This window comes from Cetorhinus maximus, chromosome 11 (genome assembly GCF_964194155.1).
Source record: "Cetorhinus maximus chromosome 11, sCetMax3.hap1.1, whole genome shotgun sequence".
Classification (NCBI taxonomy): domain Eukaryota; kingdom Metazoa; phylum Chordata; class Chondrichthyes; order Lamniformes; family Cetorhinidae; genus Cetorhinus; species Cetorhinus maximus.
Window position 1 is genome coordinate 7,585,623 of NC_135889.1, and position 16,684 is coordinate 7,602,306.

General features: G+C 42.5%; 1 protein-coding gene across 6 annotated transcripts in view; it reads right to left on the reverse strand.

The window, feature by feature from the left end:
- The window catches only part of nbeal1 (neurobeachin-like 1), a 272,851-nt gene that overhangs the window by 29,828 nt on the left and 226,339 nt on the right, over window positions 1-16,684 (reverse strand). For 5 of the 6 annotated variants that reach the window (XM_078551460.1, XM_078551459.1, XM_078551456.1 and 2 more), the window contains 9 exons: window positions 16,146-16,295; window positions 14,210-14,367; window positions 10,744-10,868; window positions 10,229-10,349; window positions 8,725-8,873; window positions 6,629-6,762; window positions 4,419-4,520; window positions 2,417-2,512; window positions 1,443-1,567 (listed from right to left, as the gene is read on the reverse strand). In XM_078551460.1, the coding sequence (XP_078407586.1) occupies window positions 1,443-1,567; window positions 2,417-2,512; window positions 4,419-4,520; window positions 6,629-6,762; window positions 8,725-8,873; window positions 10,229-10,349; window positions 10,744-10,868; window positions 14,210-14,367; window positions 16,146-16,295 (1,160 nt within the window). The remainder of the gene's footprint in view (window positions 1-1,442; window positions 1,568-2,416; window positions 2,513-4,418; window positions 4,521-6,628; window positions 6,763-8,724; window positions 8,874-10,228; window positions 10,350-10,743; window positions 10,869-14,209; window positions 14,368-16,145; window positions 16,296-16,684) is intronic. The other variant, XM_078551457.1, reaches the window with a different exon arrangement.

Here is a 16,684-nt window from a genome sequence, read left to right on the forward strand (position 1 = left end):
TGGGAACTTCAAAGAAAACAGCTTGCTGAGGTAAATGCTTACAAAATGAGACCAAAGAATGATCCTCTTCGTTATGAAAGGCAATATCTGGGAGGCAGTCTTTCAACATGTCTTATTGGCTTCTGTCATAATTTGTGTGCATACAGCAGTGTAAAAAATGGTATTCTGGCAAACATCAGCATCAGACTAGAGTGGAGTAGAATCGACAAAAGTTAAACAAAGGACAGTTGGGTCACGGATTGTAGATAAATATCATTGAAACAGCTTCATATTCCAAGATTGCAATTAATGGAAATCTTCATTAAATTCAAGGTCAGATTGTTTTTCAAGCTTTTCAAATATGGCACTACATAGAAGGAACTTGCATTTAAAGTGCCTTTCATATCCCAAAGTGCTCTAGAGCCAATGAAATACTTTTTGAAGCATAGTCATAGCTGTGGGGAGGACTTGTGGCACAGTGGGTAGCATCTCGACCTCTGGGCCAGAAGCTCCGGGTTCAAGTCCCACTTCAGGGCTTGATGGCCATGGAAGGCATGTTCATAGCGTGTCCAAACAGGTTGACTGTCAGTCTGTAAATCCTTCCGATATGCCTGACGGCAGGTGATAAGTGCGGGAACGTTTCCTGGTCAGCCATACTGCAGAGGGTAATGGCAAACCACTGCAGTACTTTGCCAAGCATAATCATGGGCCAATCCAATGAAGTCGATGGTCGCCAATGCCCTCTTAGGGAATGGTAGCTGACACGTCACAGCTGTAATGCAGAAAACACAGCAGCCAATTTGCTCACAGTAATGTCTCAAAATCAGTGATGTGATAATGATCAAGTAATCTGTTTTTAAATATGTTGGTTGAGGGATAAATATTGGCCTGTACATTAGCGGGAGCTTCCCTGCTCTTCTTTGAATAGTGCAATAGGATCCATTACGTCCACCTGAGCAGACAGACGACACCCTTAGTCAAAAGACGGCATCTCCGACGTTGCTGCACTCGCTCAGTACTGCTTGGATGTTGTGCTGAAGTCTCTGGAGTGGGGCTTGAACACATGACTTCAGACTCAGGTATGAGCACAACCACTGATGCCTGTCTGACATGATTGAGACGTCATGAAGCAATCTCTCTACATGTGAGCAGTGTACCATGTGCCTAATAAAAGCTGGCAGGAGTCCCAAGACTGCATGATCCAGGGACAGAGGTGAGAGAAGACAGCATGCTTTAAGGTATGATTGTTCATCAGTACATCTTTTAAAAAACTGGCTCTCATCTCCTTTCACACTGAATGTAATGTGGTCGGAAGTGAGCAAATAACCTTTGCAGCTCCCGTCAATCTGGGTCTAGATCAACATTAGCAATGGCCTGTGACATGCTGCAGGTGCCCCCTCGGCTGTAGGGAAGATCCAACAGAGAAAAAGGGGTAGGGGAGAAAACCAGTAACAGGTACTCACTTTTCCCGGACAGCTTTGGCATTCTTTTCATTGGCTACTCCAATGGGTTTGGAGAGGTCCCTGAAGACTTCAGGGTTGTTCAAATCCAGCTCCTCTGAGGTGTAATCACTGAGAATCCAAGGAAACTGAAATCAAGGGGCAAGTGTGTCAGAAGTCTGAGATGTGCCCAAACCCCACCTTGTGCCCTTTCAAAATATACATTACAAACTCAAAATGTACTTTCCCCCAATGGTGAAGCATCAATAGTCAGAGATTATAGACAGGATACAAAAGATGAGAAGGCAGGTGAGTGTTAGAGAGAATCTCTTCTGATCTTAGTTCTTAGATTTAGTGAATCTATACACAATAATATTGGGAACACTACTTCTCACTTCATGTGTAAACTATTTCCCGAAGGTTATCGATTTATTGAGAACAGTAATGCAGTGTCAGCCTGATAACGTCCTGCCTGATGAGATAGGGGCATAGAAACATCTGGAACGTCAGAATGCAATACCACAAGGTGCTGCACCTGCGCAGAACCGGTTGAGCTGGATTCATCGGTATTCTGAATTTGGCACAATATGCATCTGGAAACTAGATGCAAGATCTTCACTTCCATTCCAGCAGCACGAGCTGGATTCAAACCCTCTCCCAGAGATGAAGACATAATGCCCCTCATTTTTATTTTAGTAGACTAGAGCATTAAAAGCAACGGGTGAGAGGAATTTTGTAGAAGGGCAGTGATTGATTTGGGAAGAGACCATGCCACTTAAGCAGGGTTTTACAGCCCTCCAACTTGTTCACGGAGCTATCCCTGACCTGGGGTAGTTTGGGGTTAAATGCCAACTTGAAGGCACTGAACTTGTATTTTTTTTCCCTGCAGCATTGTGAGGTTCATTGTTAAAAAAGCATTGGCGATGGCCACAGGCAATTAGCAGGCCAATAGTTAGTCGCGCTTACGTTCTGGATTTTTAAAAAAATATTCCACATACCACTGGATACTGAGCAAGGTCATTGTAAGTCCTTCCTGCAATAGAGTTTAGTTGTATGAGATACTCGAAGTTTGAAATCTCACGGTTCACCCATTTCTGAAGGAGAAAACAGACACAAGTGAGATTTCTTTTTCCCCCTAACCCCATCACTTCAAGGTAATGTGCAGGAAAAGGAAACATAAATAAGAGAGTTGCCAGCACATTACACTAACATGGATTGTTCAGTGGAATCTCTGAAGGAGGGTCCCCTACACTGCTCTGCAAAGGTTTGGGCTCCAGAAGCAGCAGAAACACACAGGATGAAAATTAAGCAGGGCTGTCCCACAATCCCCACAGCCATGGACATCATACCCTGGAAATAGGTTATTCATTCATGAGCAAGAGCTCAGAATTCAACCGTCTCCAGGAATGAAAAGCCTTTGCTGATGTTTCAGTGCACTACAGTGGGACTGCTGCTTTTTCCAGGGCTGGACATGTTTAAGATGGGAGGTCAAACTGAGCTCACAGATGGTTGTAAAAGATCCCATGGCACTATTTGAAGAGGAGTAGGGAGCTGGTCACAGCATTCTTACTACTTCTTGCAACCAATGTTGACAAAAGTGGATCAGCTGGACATTCATCGGTGGGACCGGCATGTTTGACTACATAACAGTGAGTGCACTTCAGAATCATTCTATTGGCTGTACAGTGCTATGAACGTCTAGGGGGTGTGATTAGGTGCTTTATAAATGCAACTTTGCTTTTTTCTCAAGCATGAGCTCAATCATTCACAGCATCAGGAGGTAGTTCACTATGTATTTCAACGATGAATTCTATCACTCTACAGCCAGTGATTATGTCAGCACTATTTGTTACTTTAGTGCGCATGGCAATATGATGACAATTTGCTAATATATGTCTCAAAGTTTGTGGTGACTTTTTAGTACACATCCCACGCTGAATAATTTACCGTCTCCTCTGCCCACCCCCCCATTCCACACCTAACACGATATCAGCCATAAAGGTCGCCCTCTCTGAAATTGGAAGATGTTTCACAACAGTTAATCAATCGGCGTTAATAGGACAAAAAAAAACCACATCATGACTGCGATGCCACTTTACAGTCAGGATTTTGCTGGTTGTGCTAACAAGAAACAAAGTTTGGATCTTAGGACAGGTTGCATCAACCAGCCTTGTATTCCTGAGTGCAGAAGATTAAGACTGACCCAACTGAGGTGTGTATGATCATTAAAGGGGCTGATAGGGTAGATAGGTGGGGAACTCCAAGGCTGGAAACATTTTGTCACACAAAGAATAGTGTAAAGCTGGAACTCTTTCCTCTAAAAAGCTGGGAGTTACTTGTGAAATTTCAAAACTAAGATTGAAAAGATTTTTTTTTAAGGAATATGGAAGCAAGGCTGCTAAATGGAGTCGGTGTACAAATCACTCATTGTACGGCGGAACAGGCTTGAAGGGCTGAATGACCTACTCCTGTTCCCATGTTCTTAAAGGACTCCAATAATCTGATCTTTAAATTCAGGGAAGGATAGGCAAGTATATTTCGTGAGGAGCAATGACCCTCAGGGTCAACGGATGAACTCCTACATCCAATGTAATTCTCATGACCAAACTGAACCAGAGTTCCACCATAAGAAACAAAGTACTTGAAGTAAGGGTATGGAATCAAGGCAGGTAAATCGAATCAAGATACAGCTCAGCCACAATCTAACTGAACGGAAGGACAAGCCAGAAGGGCTGAATGGCCTCCTCCTGTTTTCATGTTCCTACCTCCAGCAGCTGCCCCAGGTTTTCAGAGTCAGAATTCATTGCTATTGTCACATATCTTGTTGTAAATTCCCTATTCTGGGGTTAACCTGCATACACCACCTTTTCCTATTGTGTAGCCTTCTTGTTGCAAAGAGGGAAACCCTGAGTCTTAAGAGAATTTTGGCTTATGCTGTAACAACAGTGCCGCTGCTAAAGGAAATTTCCATTTAGTATTTAACCCTTCTAATAACAATACCTGTGTAAGTCCTGAAGCCTTCAGCAGTTCCTGGGGTGATCGCGTGCCATATAGGTTGGGTGGTCGCAGGGACAGTATACGGCTGTAGACTTTGTTCCTCACCTAAAAGTGAGGAGGAAGGAAAGAACTGATTGTTCGGCAAGAATGGCAAATGACAGCAGTGAACACAAATATATCCCACAACCTGACTTCAAAACTAGTCTGAATAGTGCCCTAAGATGGACTGATGGAGAAAAGCAACCCAACAACTCCACTGAGACAATATCACCACCTTCAACACCTCTTTGTTCTTTTCTCTGTGACATCTTTTGATTATCTGCTCCTATCACTGCTTGCTTGTCCCTACAACCACACCCACCCCCACCACAACTTCTCTCCCCCCACTCCCCCACCTTAAACCAGCTTATATTTCATCCCTCTCCTCACATTACTCAGTTCTGTTGAAGGGTCATGAGGACTCGAAACGTCAACTTTTTTCTTCTCCGCCGATGCTGCCAGACCTGCTGAGTTTTTCCAGGTAATTCTGTTTTTGTTTCCAACAACTCCACCTCTTGTTTTGGATTTATCAGCAGTTATTTCTCAGTTTCTGAAAACAGCACTCTCCCTTTACCAGGTTTCCTGCAGCTGACAGCATGTCACATTAAGAATTCTAGCCAATCCCCTGGTAGCTATCTTAGCGGTTGTGACATTCAATCACAATGGTTCAGCCTAACATCTATGGTCAGGAAATTGCTTGAGTCTATAATTAAGGATAAGGTGGCTGGCTGAACATCTCAAAATTTTTCAGCTGTTCAGGGAGAGAGCCAGCATGGATTTGTAAAGTGTAAGTCATGCCTGACTAACCTGATGGATTTTTTTGAAGAGGTGGCTAAACTAACGGACAGGGAAATGTCTATATTCATATATTTATTTATGTGGGCTTCCAGAAGGCATTTGCTGAAGTTCCTCAGAAGAGACTGTTGACTATAGTTGAAGCCCAAGGAGCTGAAGGCAAATTATGGACCTGGTTAGGAAATTAGTGGAGTGGAAGGAGACAGAGTAGGGATAACTGGTAGTTAACTGGCAGGATATGACGAGTGGTGTCCCTCAAGGAACTGTGCCAGGGCCTCAACTATTCACTGTATTAACAACTTGGCTGATGGGATAGAAAGCCACATATTCAACTTTGCTCATGACACAAAGATAGGTGGTGTAAGTGGAAGGGTAATCTATTAATATCTCTTTATAAATGTTAAGTGAGTGGGCAAAACTGTGGCAAATGGATTTCAGTGTACACAAACGTGAGGCCACCCGCTTTGGACCTTAAAAAGATTAAACAGTGTACTTTCTAACTGATGAAAAGTTAGAAACAGTGGGGGCCCAAAGAGACTGGTGGTCCTGGTACACAGATCATTAAAATATCATGAACTGGCACAGAAAATAATGAAGGAGGATAATGGATAGCTGGCTTTTGTATTGGCTAGAAGTCATCCTTCAGCCATACAAAGCCCTGGTTCAACCACACCCGGTGTCTCTTTGAGCAGTTCTGGGCATCGCACCTTAGGAAGATATATTGGCCTTGAAGGGAACACAGTTTAGAATTACATTAATGAAACCCGTACTCCAAGGGTTAAATTATGAGGAGAGGTTATACAAACTAGGTTTCTATTCCCTGAAATTTAGAAGGTTAACAGATGATTTGATCAAAGTTTCAAAGTATTAAGGGGAACTGATAGGGAAGATAGAGAGAAACTGCTTCTGCTGGTTGGAGGGCCTAGGTCTAGTCTATAGTTTAAAAATTAGAACCAGGCTGTTCATGAGTGAAATTAGGAAACGCTTCTACACATAAAGGGTGATCGATGTTTGGAACTCTCTTCCGTAAACGGCAACTGCTGTTAGGTCAATTATAAATTTTAAATCTGAGACTGATAGGTTTTTGTTGGCCTAAGGTAATAAGGGGTGCGAGTCAAAGGTGGGTATACGGAGTTGGGTCACATAGTTTCCATGACCTTACTGAATGGTGGAACAGGCTCAAGAGGATAAATGGCCTCCTCCCGTTCCTTTGAGGTGAGGGAAGCAAATGGGTATCATCAATAGAAAAATAATATATGGCCATTGAAGTAACCCATCACCTCAGATAAGAGTTATGGGAGCGAAGGGTCCTGCTTTTTGGGAGCAATGATCTTGAGGTAATGAGCACCATTCTTCTCAAGGGTTCACTTTGGTCTTACCTCTTTTTTGAAGTTGAGGAAGTAGTTAGTTTGGTCAATCAGAAAGATCTCCAGCGCTGACCGTCTCAAGTTGTAACGACGCAGGTGAATCTCACGTAGCTGAGAAAGGGGCCACTTAAAATCGTAGCCTACCCCTGCAGAGCAAAAAAAAATAACCACATATTTAAACCGTACACCTTTAAATAAAACAGAGGTGCAAAAATGATGCGAGGTCACACATCCCCCAGCAGTCTTAATTACAGTTGACAAAATGGCGTACTCAGCGAGCGTACATGTAATTTGTTAAGCATTTTGTACACAACAACCAAAATGAGGAGTTTTCCCATTTAATGGCAGCCCCTGAACTAGTGTTGCCAACTGTAGTTGGACATATTCCTGGACATGTCATCACGTGACCTTCAGCCACCCCCCCCTCCTCCAACAATCCAACCACTCCTCCTCCAACACATCCATACATGTCTTCCTACACCAACTGGAAAGCAAATATACTCTTCAATAAGCAACTGGATGATTTTTGACCATCAGTCCTTTTTTCTCTTGTGGACATTTTTATAACTAATAGATAATTGGATTATTGAGAAATCATTGTGACGGTAAAAGCTGAAATGTGATGGTGACACAAATAAAACACACAATCATGGTTCATGACATAGTTATGAACAATCATTAAAATAAAAATATTAAAATATAAAATAGTAAAAGGATTGCACAATTATTTCACCATAAAAATAATTACAGTACGTTGCAAATTGCAGGTCTCCTTAATTGAGGGAATAGAAATGAAAGGTCTGTTGCACTCTCCATTTTGTATTAAAGCCCATAGATCATATGTTGTCAGGTTGAGTTCCTGAAATTCTCAAACATTTACACACTATTTGAGTTTTATAAAGTAGGGGATTGGGTTGTCTCGCAGTCTATTCATTCTATAACTTATTTGGGGAATGGTGTACAAAACCAAAGTGTTCAAAAAATTTACATTTTTTTATAAAAAAGCACAGCTTTTAATGCCCCTATGATTTTTCTCCTGGGTTGAGATTAGTGTTAAACTTCGAAGGACTGGCAACTCGACTTTGTAGCATGTTTCAGCTCCTGAACGTGTCCCCTAGCTGCTTTTAATACCATGCTTTCTCTGTGTAATTCTTTCGAAATTTGCTTTTGTTTGACAATTCTCTGACTGCCTGACACCTGACTGCCAAAGAGATAAAAACTTATATTTCACCCCTCTCCTAATATTACTCAGTTCTGTTGAAGCGTCATGAGGACTCGAAATGTCAACTCTTTTCTTCTCCGCCAATGCTGCCAGACCTGCTGAGTTTTTCCAGGTAATTTGGTTTTTGTTTTTGACCTGACTGCCAGCCTTTGTGTAGCTACGCATTGTTCCTCTGGGACAGCTCGGGCAAACGGTAAACAGCTTTATGTTTCCATTCATTTGTGCGTCGGGAAGAAACCATTGCGTTCAAACCATTTCTTGCAATGTTTCCACCACAGTTGTAAACTCCCCAGGTGGATTAAGAAGATTAAAGCAGCGTTTAAAAGAGTTGTTTAAAACAATAAAGGATTTTGATAGAGAAAATGAGAATGAACTGCAATGGCTACGGTTACCAGGGGAGACAAACGTAAGGTAATTGGCAAAAGACCCAGGGGGAGATTAGGAGAGTTTTTCTTATTTTGCACAGAGAGCTGTTATGGTCCAGAATGCGCTGCCTGAAATAGCGGTGGAAGCAGGTTCCACAGTAGCTTTCAAAAGGGAATTGGAGAAATACTTGAAAAGGATCATAATTACAAAGCCGTGGGGAAAAAGCAGGAAAGTGGACTAAGTGGATGGCCTTTCAGAGAGCTGGCACACGTTGAACAGTCTCTTTCTGTGTTGCATAACTCTCAGTGCACAGTAGACTATAGAGAACTGGTTGTTACATTGGATAGGTCAATACAATCCTCCACTTATGATGGACCAGCCTTTATTTGATTATTCAAAAATAAATCAAGTTTCCCACAAGCATTTATAACTGAGGGTGAATAAAAAGTTTTACAGTTTAACAAGAAGCCCTCGCGAAGTCGGAGTTTTTCCAGATCGGAGTTTGCAGACCATGTCTCACCTTCCTCTTTGTCCACGCTCCCATCAAAAAAGTTGATGTGCTGGGTGGTGACCTCCAGGCGTCCTGACACAACGTCCATGATGGTGATCAAGTCACAGTCCTCGGAGATCACCAGCTTTTCTTTCTGATTCTGCTCCTCCTTCTCATTGCTGAGGGAGAAAACAGAAAAAGGCAGGATTGAAATGGACTGCAGGAGACAGAGAAAGACAAAGTAAGGTTATGGAACAGAATATATTCCACTGGCATGGGCAAAATCAATTGGACTTTGATCAAATCAGATTTTAATTCATTGGTACTAGTTAAATTGATGTTACTGCAATTGTTGCCACTAGTTAAATTGGTCTGGGGCTCACTGCCTGAATCCACTGCAACTTTCAAAAGGGAATTGGATAAATAGTTGAAAAGGCAATATCTGCAGGGTTACGGAGAACGAGCAGAGGAGTGGGACTAATCAAAGAGCCAGCACAGACATAATGGGCTGAACGGCCTCCCCACGTGCTGCATGAGTCTATGATTATTTCAGTCAGGCTGTTCAAACTGAATCATGGTCACCTTCTTCAATTCACTGTCGGCTGAGCACAGAGAGACAAATCTCTCGTTCACGTCCTGTGCCGTGCAGCTGATGAGAAATACTGGAAGGAAATATTTCCGGAGGAAAGATGCACAAAAGATGATTTTCAAATTGTGATGAAGGAAATAATGAAATCTCTGGCCCCAATATTAAGTGTTCAGACCAGGCTCGAGGGGCTAAATGGCCCACTCCTGATACTGTGTAAGGATTAAACATAACAATAATGAGAAAATAGCTTTCATCTCCTGTCATTTTTGTGGCATTGTTAAGGTGGCAGTGTGGAGAAACAGTATAAACCTTTGCTGTCAGCAGGCGGCGATGTTCTGCTTTCTACAGTGATATTGTATAGTTGCATAAAGTACAAAACTTCTGCACAGGCATTTGTAAAGCTTGAAGAAAAAGTGACTTTGTTTTAATAAATTCTCAAGCTCAATTTAAAAATGCAATTTATATTAAGTTCTACACTCTTCATTCAATTGACAATCGCTGTAACTAAAGTTAAATTTCACTAAGTTATGGTTAAGGAGTAACGTGTTGCAAGTTTAAGAAGTAATTCATTGTGGCTGACTGGGAAACACACATATAATTGACCATGGCACCAAGTGCGGTAAACATTATATTTAATTTTCATTCATTTTAAATGGTTTCACAGCAGAGAGGAGAAAGAGAGTCATTGAAAATAGGCGAGATTTCCATTCGTAGAATTATTTGATAAAAGGGGAAATAAGACAAGAATATTTTAGTTATCTATGTCAGATATTCTGCAACTAGTCTGTAACTTGCTTTCAACACTACAGTTGTTTCTATTCATTCCCATTATATCACGACCCTCAGACATTTACCGTTTCATTCATACACAGGCTATCATAACATTTTTTGGGGTGGGATTTGAGAGCTTCCCAGACTAGTATTCTCAGACAAAGAGGCACTTACATGTTACTGAGCATACTCAAATCTTCATCAGCCAGGCGATCATCCTCCAGGTCACTGACCTTGGCCTGCTTCACAGCTTCCAGCAGCAAGGAATCATTCGATGGTGCGGTCTGCTGGACCCCTGCACAGATGGAGAATAGTCTGGGTTCAGCCTGGCTTATTCACAGAAGGCCGCCAAGACATTGGCTTCCCTGAAGTAGCTAGCAAGAAGCATCTTTGCACATGGCCATCTTAAATTCTAGCCAAGTTTACTCCTAATATTTTGAGTGTTAACGGGCAGCCAAAATGCACCTGGTTTAATCTGATCCATGGTGCATGTACTCTATGCGAGAGCACTTGGACAGAGATAGCAGGGGCTGCTGGGGGTGCGAACTCTATAGCAGGATACCATCTTATAGTGAATCCGAAACTACACGCGAGACCACTTTCCAAAGAGCCAGTAGCTGCTTTAGTACCACTGGTTCACATTATAGACTTCAATATTAAACTGAGCCCCAAACGGTCCAGACACTCACCAAGATTGTCACGTAGTGCGCTGGCATCAGCATGGGGGTCAAAGTTGTAGTCTTGGACCAGCTTCAGCCTCATACGGGAATAGTTTTCCACACTGGACAACTTCCAGTGCATAAAATCCGGTCTTCTATCAAGAGATACAAGTGTAAATGATCCATCAAATCAGATGCTGACAACAATGTACATTTATATAGCAGCTTAACAATAGAAAACACCCCAAAGTGCTTCACAGAGAGATTGACAAAATAAAAGGAATGACCTAAGCTGGGCTTTAAAGAGAATCATAAAAGTTGGGTGGGAGGTGGAGAGACAGGGAAGAGCTAATGGAGAGAATTCCAGAGCTTGTGCAGCTGAAAGCACAGTTACTGATGCTGGGCTGCAGGCAAGACAGGAACGCACAAGAGGCCAAAGTCAGAAGGATTGAAAACCGAGATTGGCAGTGGGGGGATTGTAGTGGAGGAAGATTGAGAGATAGGGAGGGAAGAGTTCATGATGGAATTTAAACTTGAGGATGAGAGTTTTGAATTCAAAGAGTTGGGTTAAGGAGAGCAAATGAAACTCAGCAAGGACATAAGAACATGAGAATTAGGAGTAGGCACTTCAGCCCCTCGAGCCTGCCCCGCCATTCAATACAATCATGGCTGATCTCATTTCGGCCTCAACTCCAATTTCCCGCCCTCTCCCTATAACCTTTCAACCCGTTACTAATTAAAAATCTGTCTGTGTCCTCCTTAAATTTATTCAGCGTCCCGGCATCCACTGCACTCTGAGGTAGTGAATTCCACAGATTCACGACCCTTTGAGAAAAGTAATTCCTCCTCATCTCTGATTTAAATCTACCATCCCTTAGCCTAAAAATATGGCCTCTCGTTCTAGAATGCCCCACAAGGGGAAACATCCGCTCCACGTGTACTTTGTCTAAACCCTTTAGCATCTTATATACCTGAATTAGATCTCCTCTCATCCTTCTAAACTCTAGCGAGTATAGGCCTAAGCTGCTTAATCTCTCCTCATAAAACAAGCCCCGCATCTCTGGAATCAATCTAATGAACCTCCTCTGAACCACCTCCAATGCAACTACATCCTTCCTCAAGTAAGGGGACCAAAACTGTGCACAGTATTCCAGGTGCGGTCTCACCAATGCCTTGTACAGTTGCAACAACACTTCCATATTTTTGTACTCTATTCCTTTAGCAATAAATGCCAAAATTCCACCTGCCTTCCTTATTAGCTGCTGTACCTGCATACTAGCTTTCAGCGATTCATGCATGAGGATACCCAGATCCCTCTGCACTGAAGCATTCTGAAGTTTCTCTCCATTTAAATAATAAGTCACCTTTTTATTCTTCTGACCAAAATGGATAACCTCACACTTATCCACGTTAAACGCTGTCTGCCAAATTTTGGCCCATTCACCTAACCTGTCCATATCCATTTGTAAATTTCTTATTTCTTCATTGCAACTTACTTTCCCACCTATTTTGGTGTCATCTGCAAATTTAGCTATAGTACCTTCTATCCTTGAATCCAAGTCATTAATATAGATTGTAAATAGTTGGGGCCCAAGGACCGAACCCTGTGGCACCCCACTAGTTACAGCTTGCAATCCAGAAAAAGACCCATTTATCCCGACTCTCTGCTATCTGTTGGTTAGCCAATCCTCTATCCAAGCTAATATATTACCCCTAACTTAATGTGATCTTATCTTATGTATTAATCTTTTGTGTGGCACCTTATCAAAGGCCTTCTGGAAGTCCAGATATACTACATCTACAGGATCCCCATTATCCACTTTGCTTGTCACATCTTCAGAGAACTCTAGCAAATTAGTCAAACATGATTTACTCTTCATAAAACCATGCTGACTCTGATGGATTGCATTTTGACTTTCCAAATACCCCATTAATACTTCCTTAATAACGGATTTCAACAATTTCCCAACGACAGACGTTAACCTAACTGGTCTATAGTTTCCTACTTTCTGCCTCCCCCCATTTTTTATTAAGGGCGTTATATTAGCATTTTTCCAATCCACTGGAACCTTTCCAGAATCTAGGGAATTTTGGAATTTTATAACCAATGCATCCGCTATCTCCGCTGCCACTTCCTTTAAGACCCTGGGATGTAGGCCATCGGGTCCGGGGGACAGGGGGTGATAAGTGAGTGGGGGCTTGGCATGAGATAGGAAACAGAATTTTGGATGAACTGGAGACTACAAAAGGTGAAGGATTGGAAGACAGCCAGGGGTGCATAGCAGAAACTAAACCTATAGGCGATGATATGAGGATTTTAGCGATGGATGTGTTGAGGTCGAGGTAGAAGTCGGCATCTACTATGACAGGCAGGAAGGAAAGTTGGCTACTTAACAATTTAGTAGGAATGGGAGTCAAGGAAGCTGATGGAAATGAAGACTTTGTATTTACATAACGCCTTTCACAACCTCAGGACATCCCAAAGCTCTTTACGGCTAATGGACTACTTCTCTGAATTGTCATCACTGCTGTAATGTAGGACACATGGTAGCCAAATTACACATAGCAAGCTGCTTCAAACAGCAATGAGATAATGACCAAGAAATCTGTTCTTAGCAGTTGGTTGAGAGATAATTATAATTCAGGATAGCGGGAAGAATTCCCTTGCTCTTGTTCTTATAGTGCCATTGGATCTTTTACGTCTACTTGAGATGGAAGATTGGGCTTCAGATTAATGCCTCATCTGAGCGACGGCACCTCTGACTTTGCAGCACTCCCTCAGTGTCAGCTTGGATTACAAGCTCAAATCATTGGAGTGGGACTTGAACTCTTGACTCAAGAGTTGCGAGCGCTACACTGAGATTATTCCATACTGAGTCGCGGCTTACACCTTGGTGTCTGGTAGAGTTAAGTGTGGCCTTACAAGATTTGGTGATGCAATATCTCAAACGGTATCTCAAGCTCTGAAGAAGGGTCATGCGGACTCGAAACATTAACTGTTTCTCTCTCCACAGATGCTGCCAGGCCTGCTGAGATTTTCCATCATTTTCTGTTTTTATTTCAAATGGTGTTGGTTTTATTTCAAAACCACTGTATACTTAACATTAATTGGCTTCACAGTGGCACAAAGCAAATAACATTAACTGTCTAATTAAATGAGATAGGCTCACACCAGACACATTAAATGACTAGCTGGCAGTTAAACTCCAAGTTGCTTCACCAGTAAAGGAAACTGTCACCCCAAGTTTGGCTTAGGCACAACTGTAGCTCCACACTGACTTGATGCTCTTTGCAGTGTGCCAGTGGCAAGCCATCCAGTTCAGGGCAACGAGGGGTGGGGAAATCAGTGTGAGTGTGGCTGCGTCACTCACATCCCAGGAACAGATAAAATAAAAGAATGTCAATCTAAAGCCACACTCCCTTGAAACCCTGTTAGGATATTGAGTTCACAGTACAGAACTATGTTGTCTCATGGAGGTCGTTGCAAGCCACATACTTATCAGTCCATGGTCCTCGCTCACAGGTTAGATAGTGCTGGGCTGCCTTCCACTGTCTCAGCGTCGCTGTGTGTTGGCTGTTAAGTTGCTTCAGCATGCTGTTATAACGTAGGTTCTCTTGTCTGCCTTTGCGGGTGAACGGTTCAACAAAAAACTCCTGGCACCGAGACAAAGCAAAAAAAAAAACGGTAATTAAAACATAGGAAGCTTTGCACTAAATAATGATTAACAGCTGGAATGGGTCAGAGTGGAGACAAAACACTAGAGCCGTGCAAGTTGATATTGTGACGAGAGGTAGGGCTGGATGCCTGGGTGGGATAGGTTGAACAGCTGCCTTCATCCATATCTATCATTATTAATAATTCCATTTATACTGAATAAATTACAGGAAAGAACATTTTTTGTTGATTTAAGTTTGTGTATTTAGGCGAGCAATTTTATGGGCAAACATTTGGACATCTCAGTTACCATATCGAGAATTGTACAGCACAAGAGGAGGCCATTTGGCCCATCGTGCCTGTACAGCTATCCAATGAGTCAGCCTCCCTGCTCTTTCCCTGCATTTTATTTCCTTTTCAGTACATGTCCAATTCCCTTTTGAAAGTTGTTATTGATTCTGCTGCGTCCACCGCTCTTTCAAGGCAGATTGTACTTCTTATAAACTCGCTGCTTAAAAAAAAATTCTCATATCACCTCTGGCTCATTTGGCAATTATCTTAAAATCAGCTTCCTCTGGTTCCAAACCCACTGCCATTGGAAAAAGTTAATGGTTCTGGTGTGTTGAGAGCACGGACACTCAATGTAGGAAGTATCTTGACAGACAGTGAATGGTGTGTTGGGCTAGCACAGTCATTCACTTCTGGGACTCCAAGCTTCATCCACCCAGATTCAAGGCTGCGTTAGATAGAATTTTGATCGACAAGGTAGTCAAGGTTATGGAGTGCAGACAGGAAAGTGGAGTCAAGGTCACAACCAGATCGGCCATGATTCTATTGCATGGAGGAGCAGGCTTGAGAGGCCAAATGGCCTACTCCTGCTCCTATTTCTTGTGCCCTTTATATGTGCCATAGTCACCTCTCTGCTGGTTATAAACTTGCTTCACATGCCAGGTCTCTCATTCCTGATCAGCATCCAGTGATTTCTGCCAGAAGCAGATGCCAAGGGATGTTAAACAAGGACAGATTAAGACTCGGCTATGGTGGCCTAAATGTTGAACACCTCACCAACGCCCAAATTTCCAAATCCAAATGCATTTTTATAGCATCTTTAAGGTAGTTAAAATGTCCCATGGTGCATTTTGGAACCATTATCAAACAAAATTTGGTATTTGACAGTTTCCATAAGCATCTTAAAGGAGGAGAAAAGGGTGGGAAGGTTTCTAAAGGGAATTCAGAGCTTTGGCCTGGATAGCTGAAGGCACAGCCATGAAGGGTGGAACAAAGGAAATTGGTGATGCACAAAAGGCCACAATTAGAGGACTACAGAGTTTTCAGGGAGGAAATCACAGAGATAGGGAGTGGCGAGGCCATGGAGGGATTCAAACACAAGAATGAGAACCTTAAATTCAACTTGTTGCTGAATTGAGTCAATATAGGTTAGTGAGTACTCATCAAGAGTTTTTGGCTGGTTGGGGCAGCAAGGAGCTGGGATTTGTGAAATATAGTCTGGCATGTCTCATTATCCTTGGGTTAGGGAGGAGGAACCGGACACCTCTTGCACTGCCCTTTGAATGCAGGGTAACAAAACTTCTCTGAAAAATCTCTCAACTTCATTACATTTAAAGGGCAGAAAGAGGTGGTTGCCCAGGATTGAGAGGTTCTAGATTATCTGCGATTTCCCAATTTTCCTTTCAAAGGTGGAAAAAGTAGGCAGAAATAGACGAAACTAGAGACGATTTCTTTTCATATCAACGGCTTGCACATTCTACCCACTGACCTGGAACTTGAGTTTGCTTTCTCCTTTCTCCCGATCTCGCTTGTGTAAATTTACCATCATAGTTTCATAACATTCCTTCCAAAAGATTGCCATTCGCTCGTGGCCTTTGCTGAATGTTTCTACTTCATATTGCTTCATCGACGGGATGATCTGAAAACAAGGACAGTCACAACGGTTCACAATGACACGCACAAGAAACACAAGCAATGATAGGTCATTTGGTCCAATAAGCCTGCTCCACCATTCAATAAGATCAGGGCTGATCTGATTGTGGCCTCAACTCCGCTTTCCTGTCTGCCCCCCCCGTAACCTTCGACTTCCTTGTCGATCAAAAATCTGTCCAACTCAGCCCTGAATATATTCAATGATCCAGCCTCCACTGCTCTCTGTGGAAGAGAATTCCAAAGACTAACAACCCTCAAAGAAAAACATTCTCCTCATCTCTGTCTTAAATGGGAGACCCCTAATCTTTAAACTGTGTCCCCTAGTTCTAGGCTCCCCTACAAGAGGAAACATCTTCTCAGCATCAACCTTGTCAA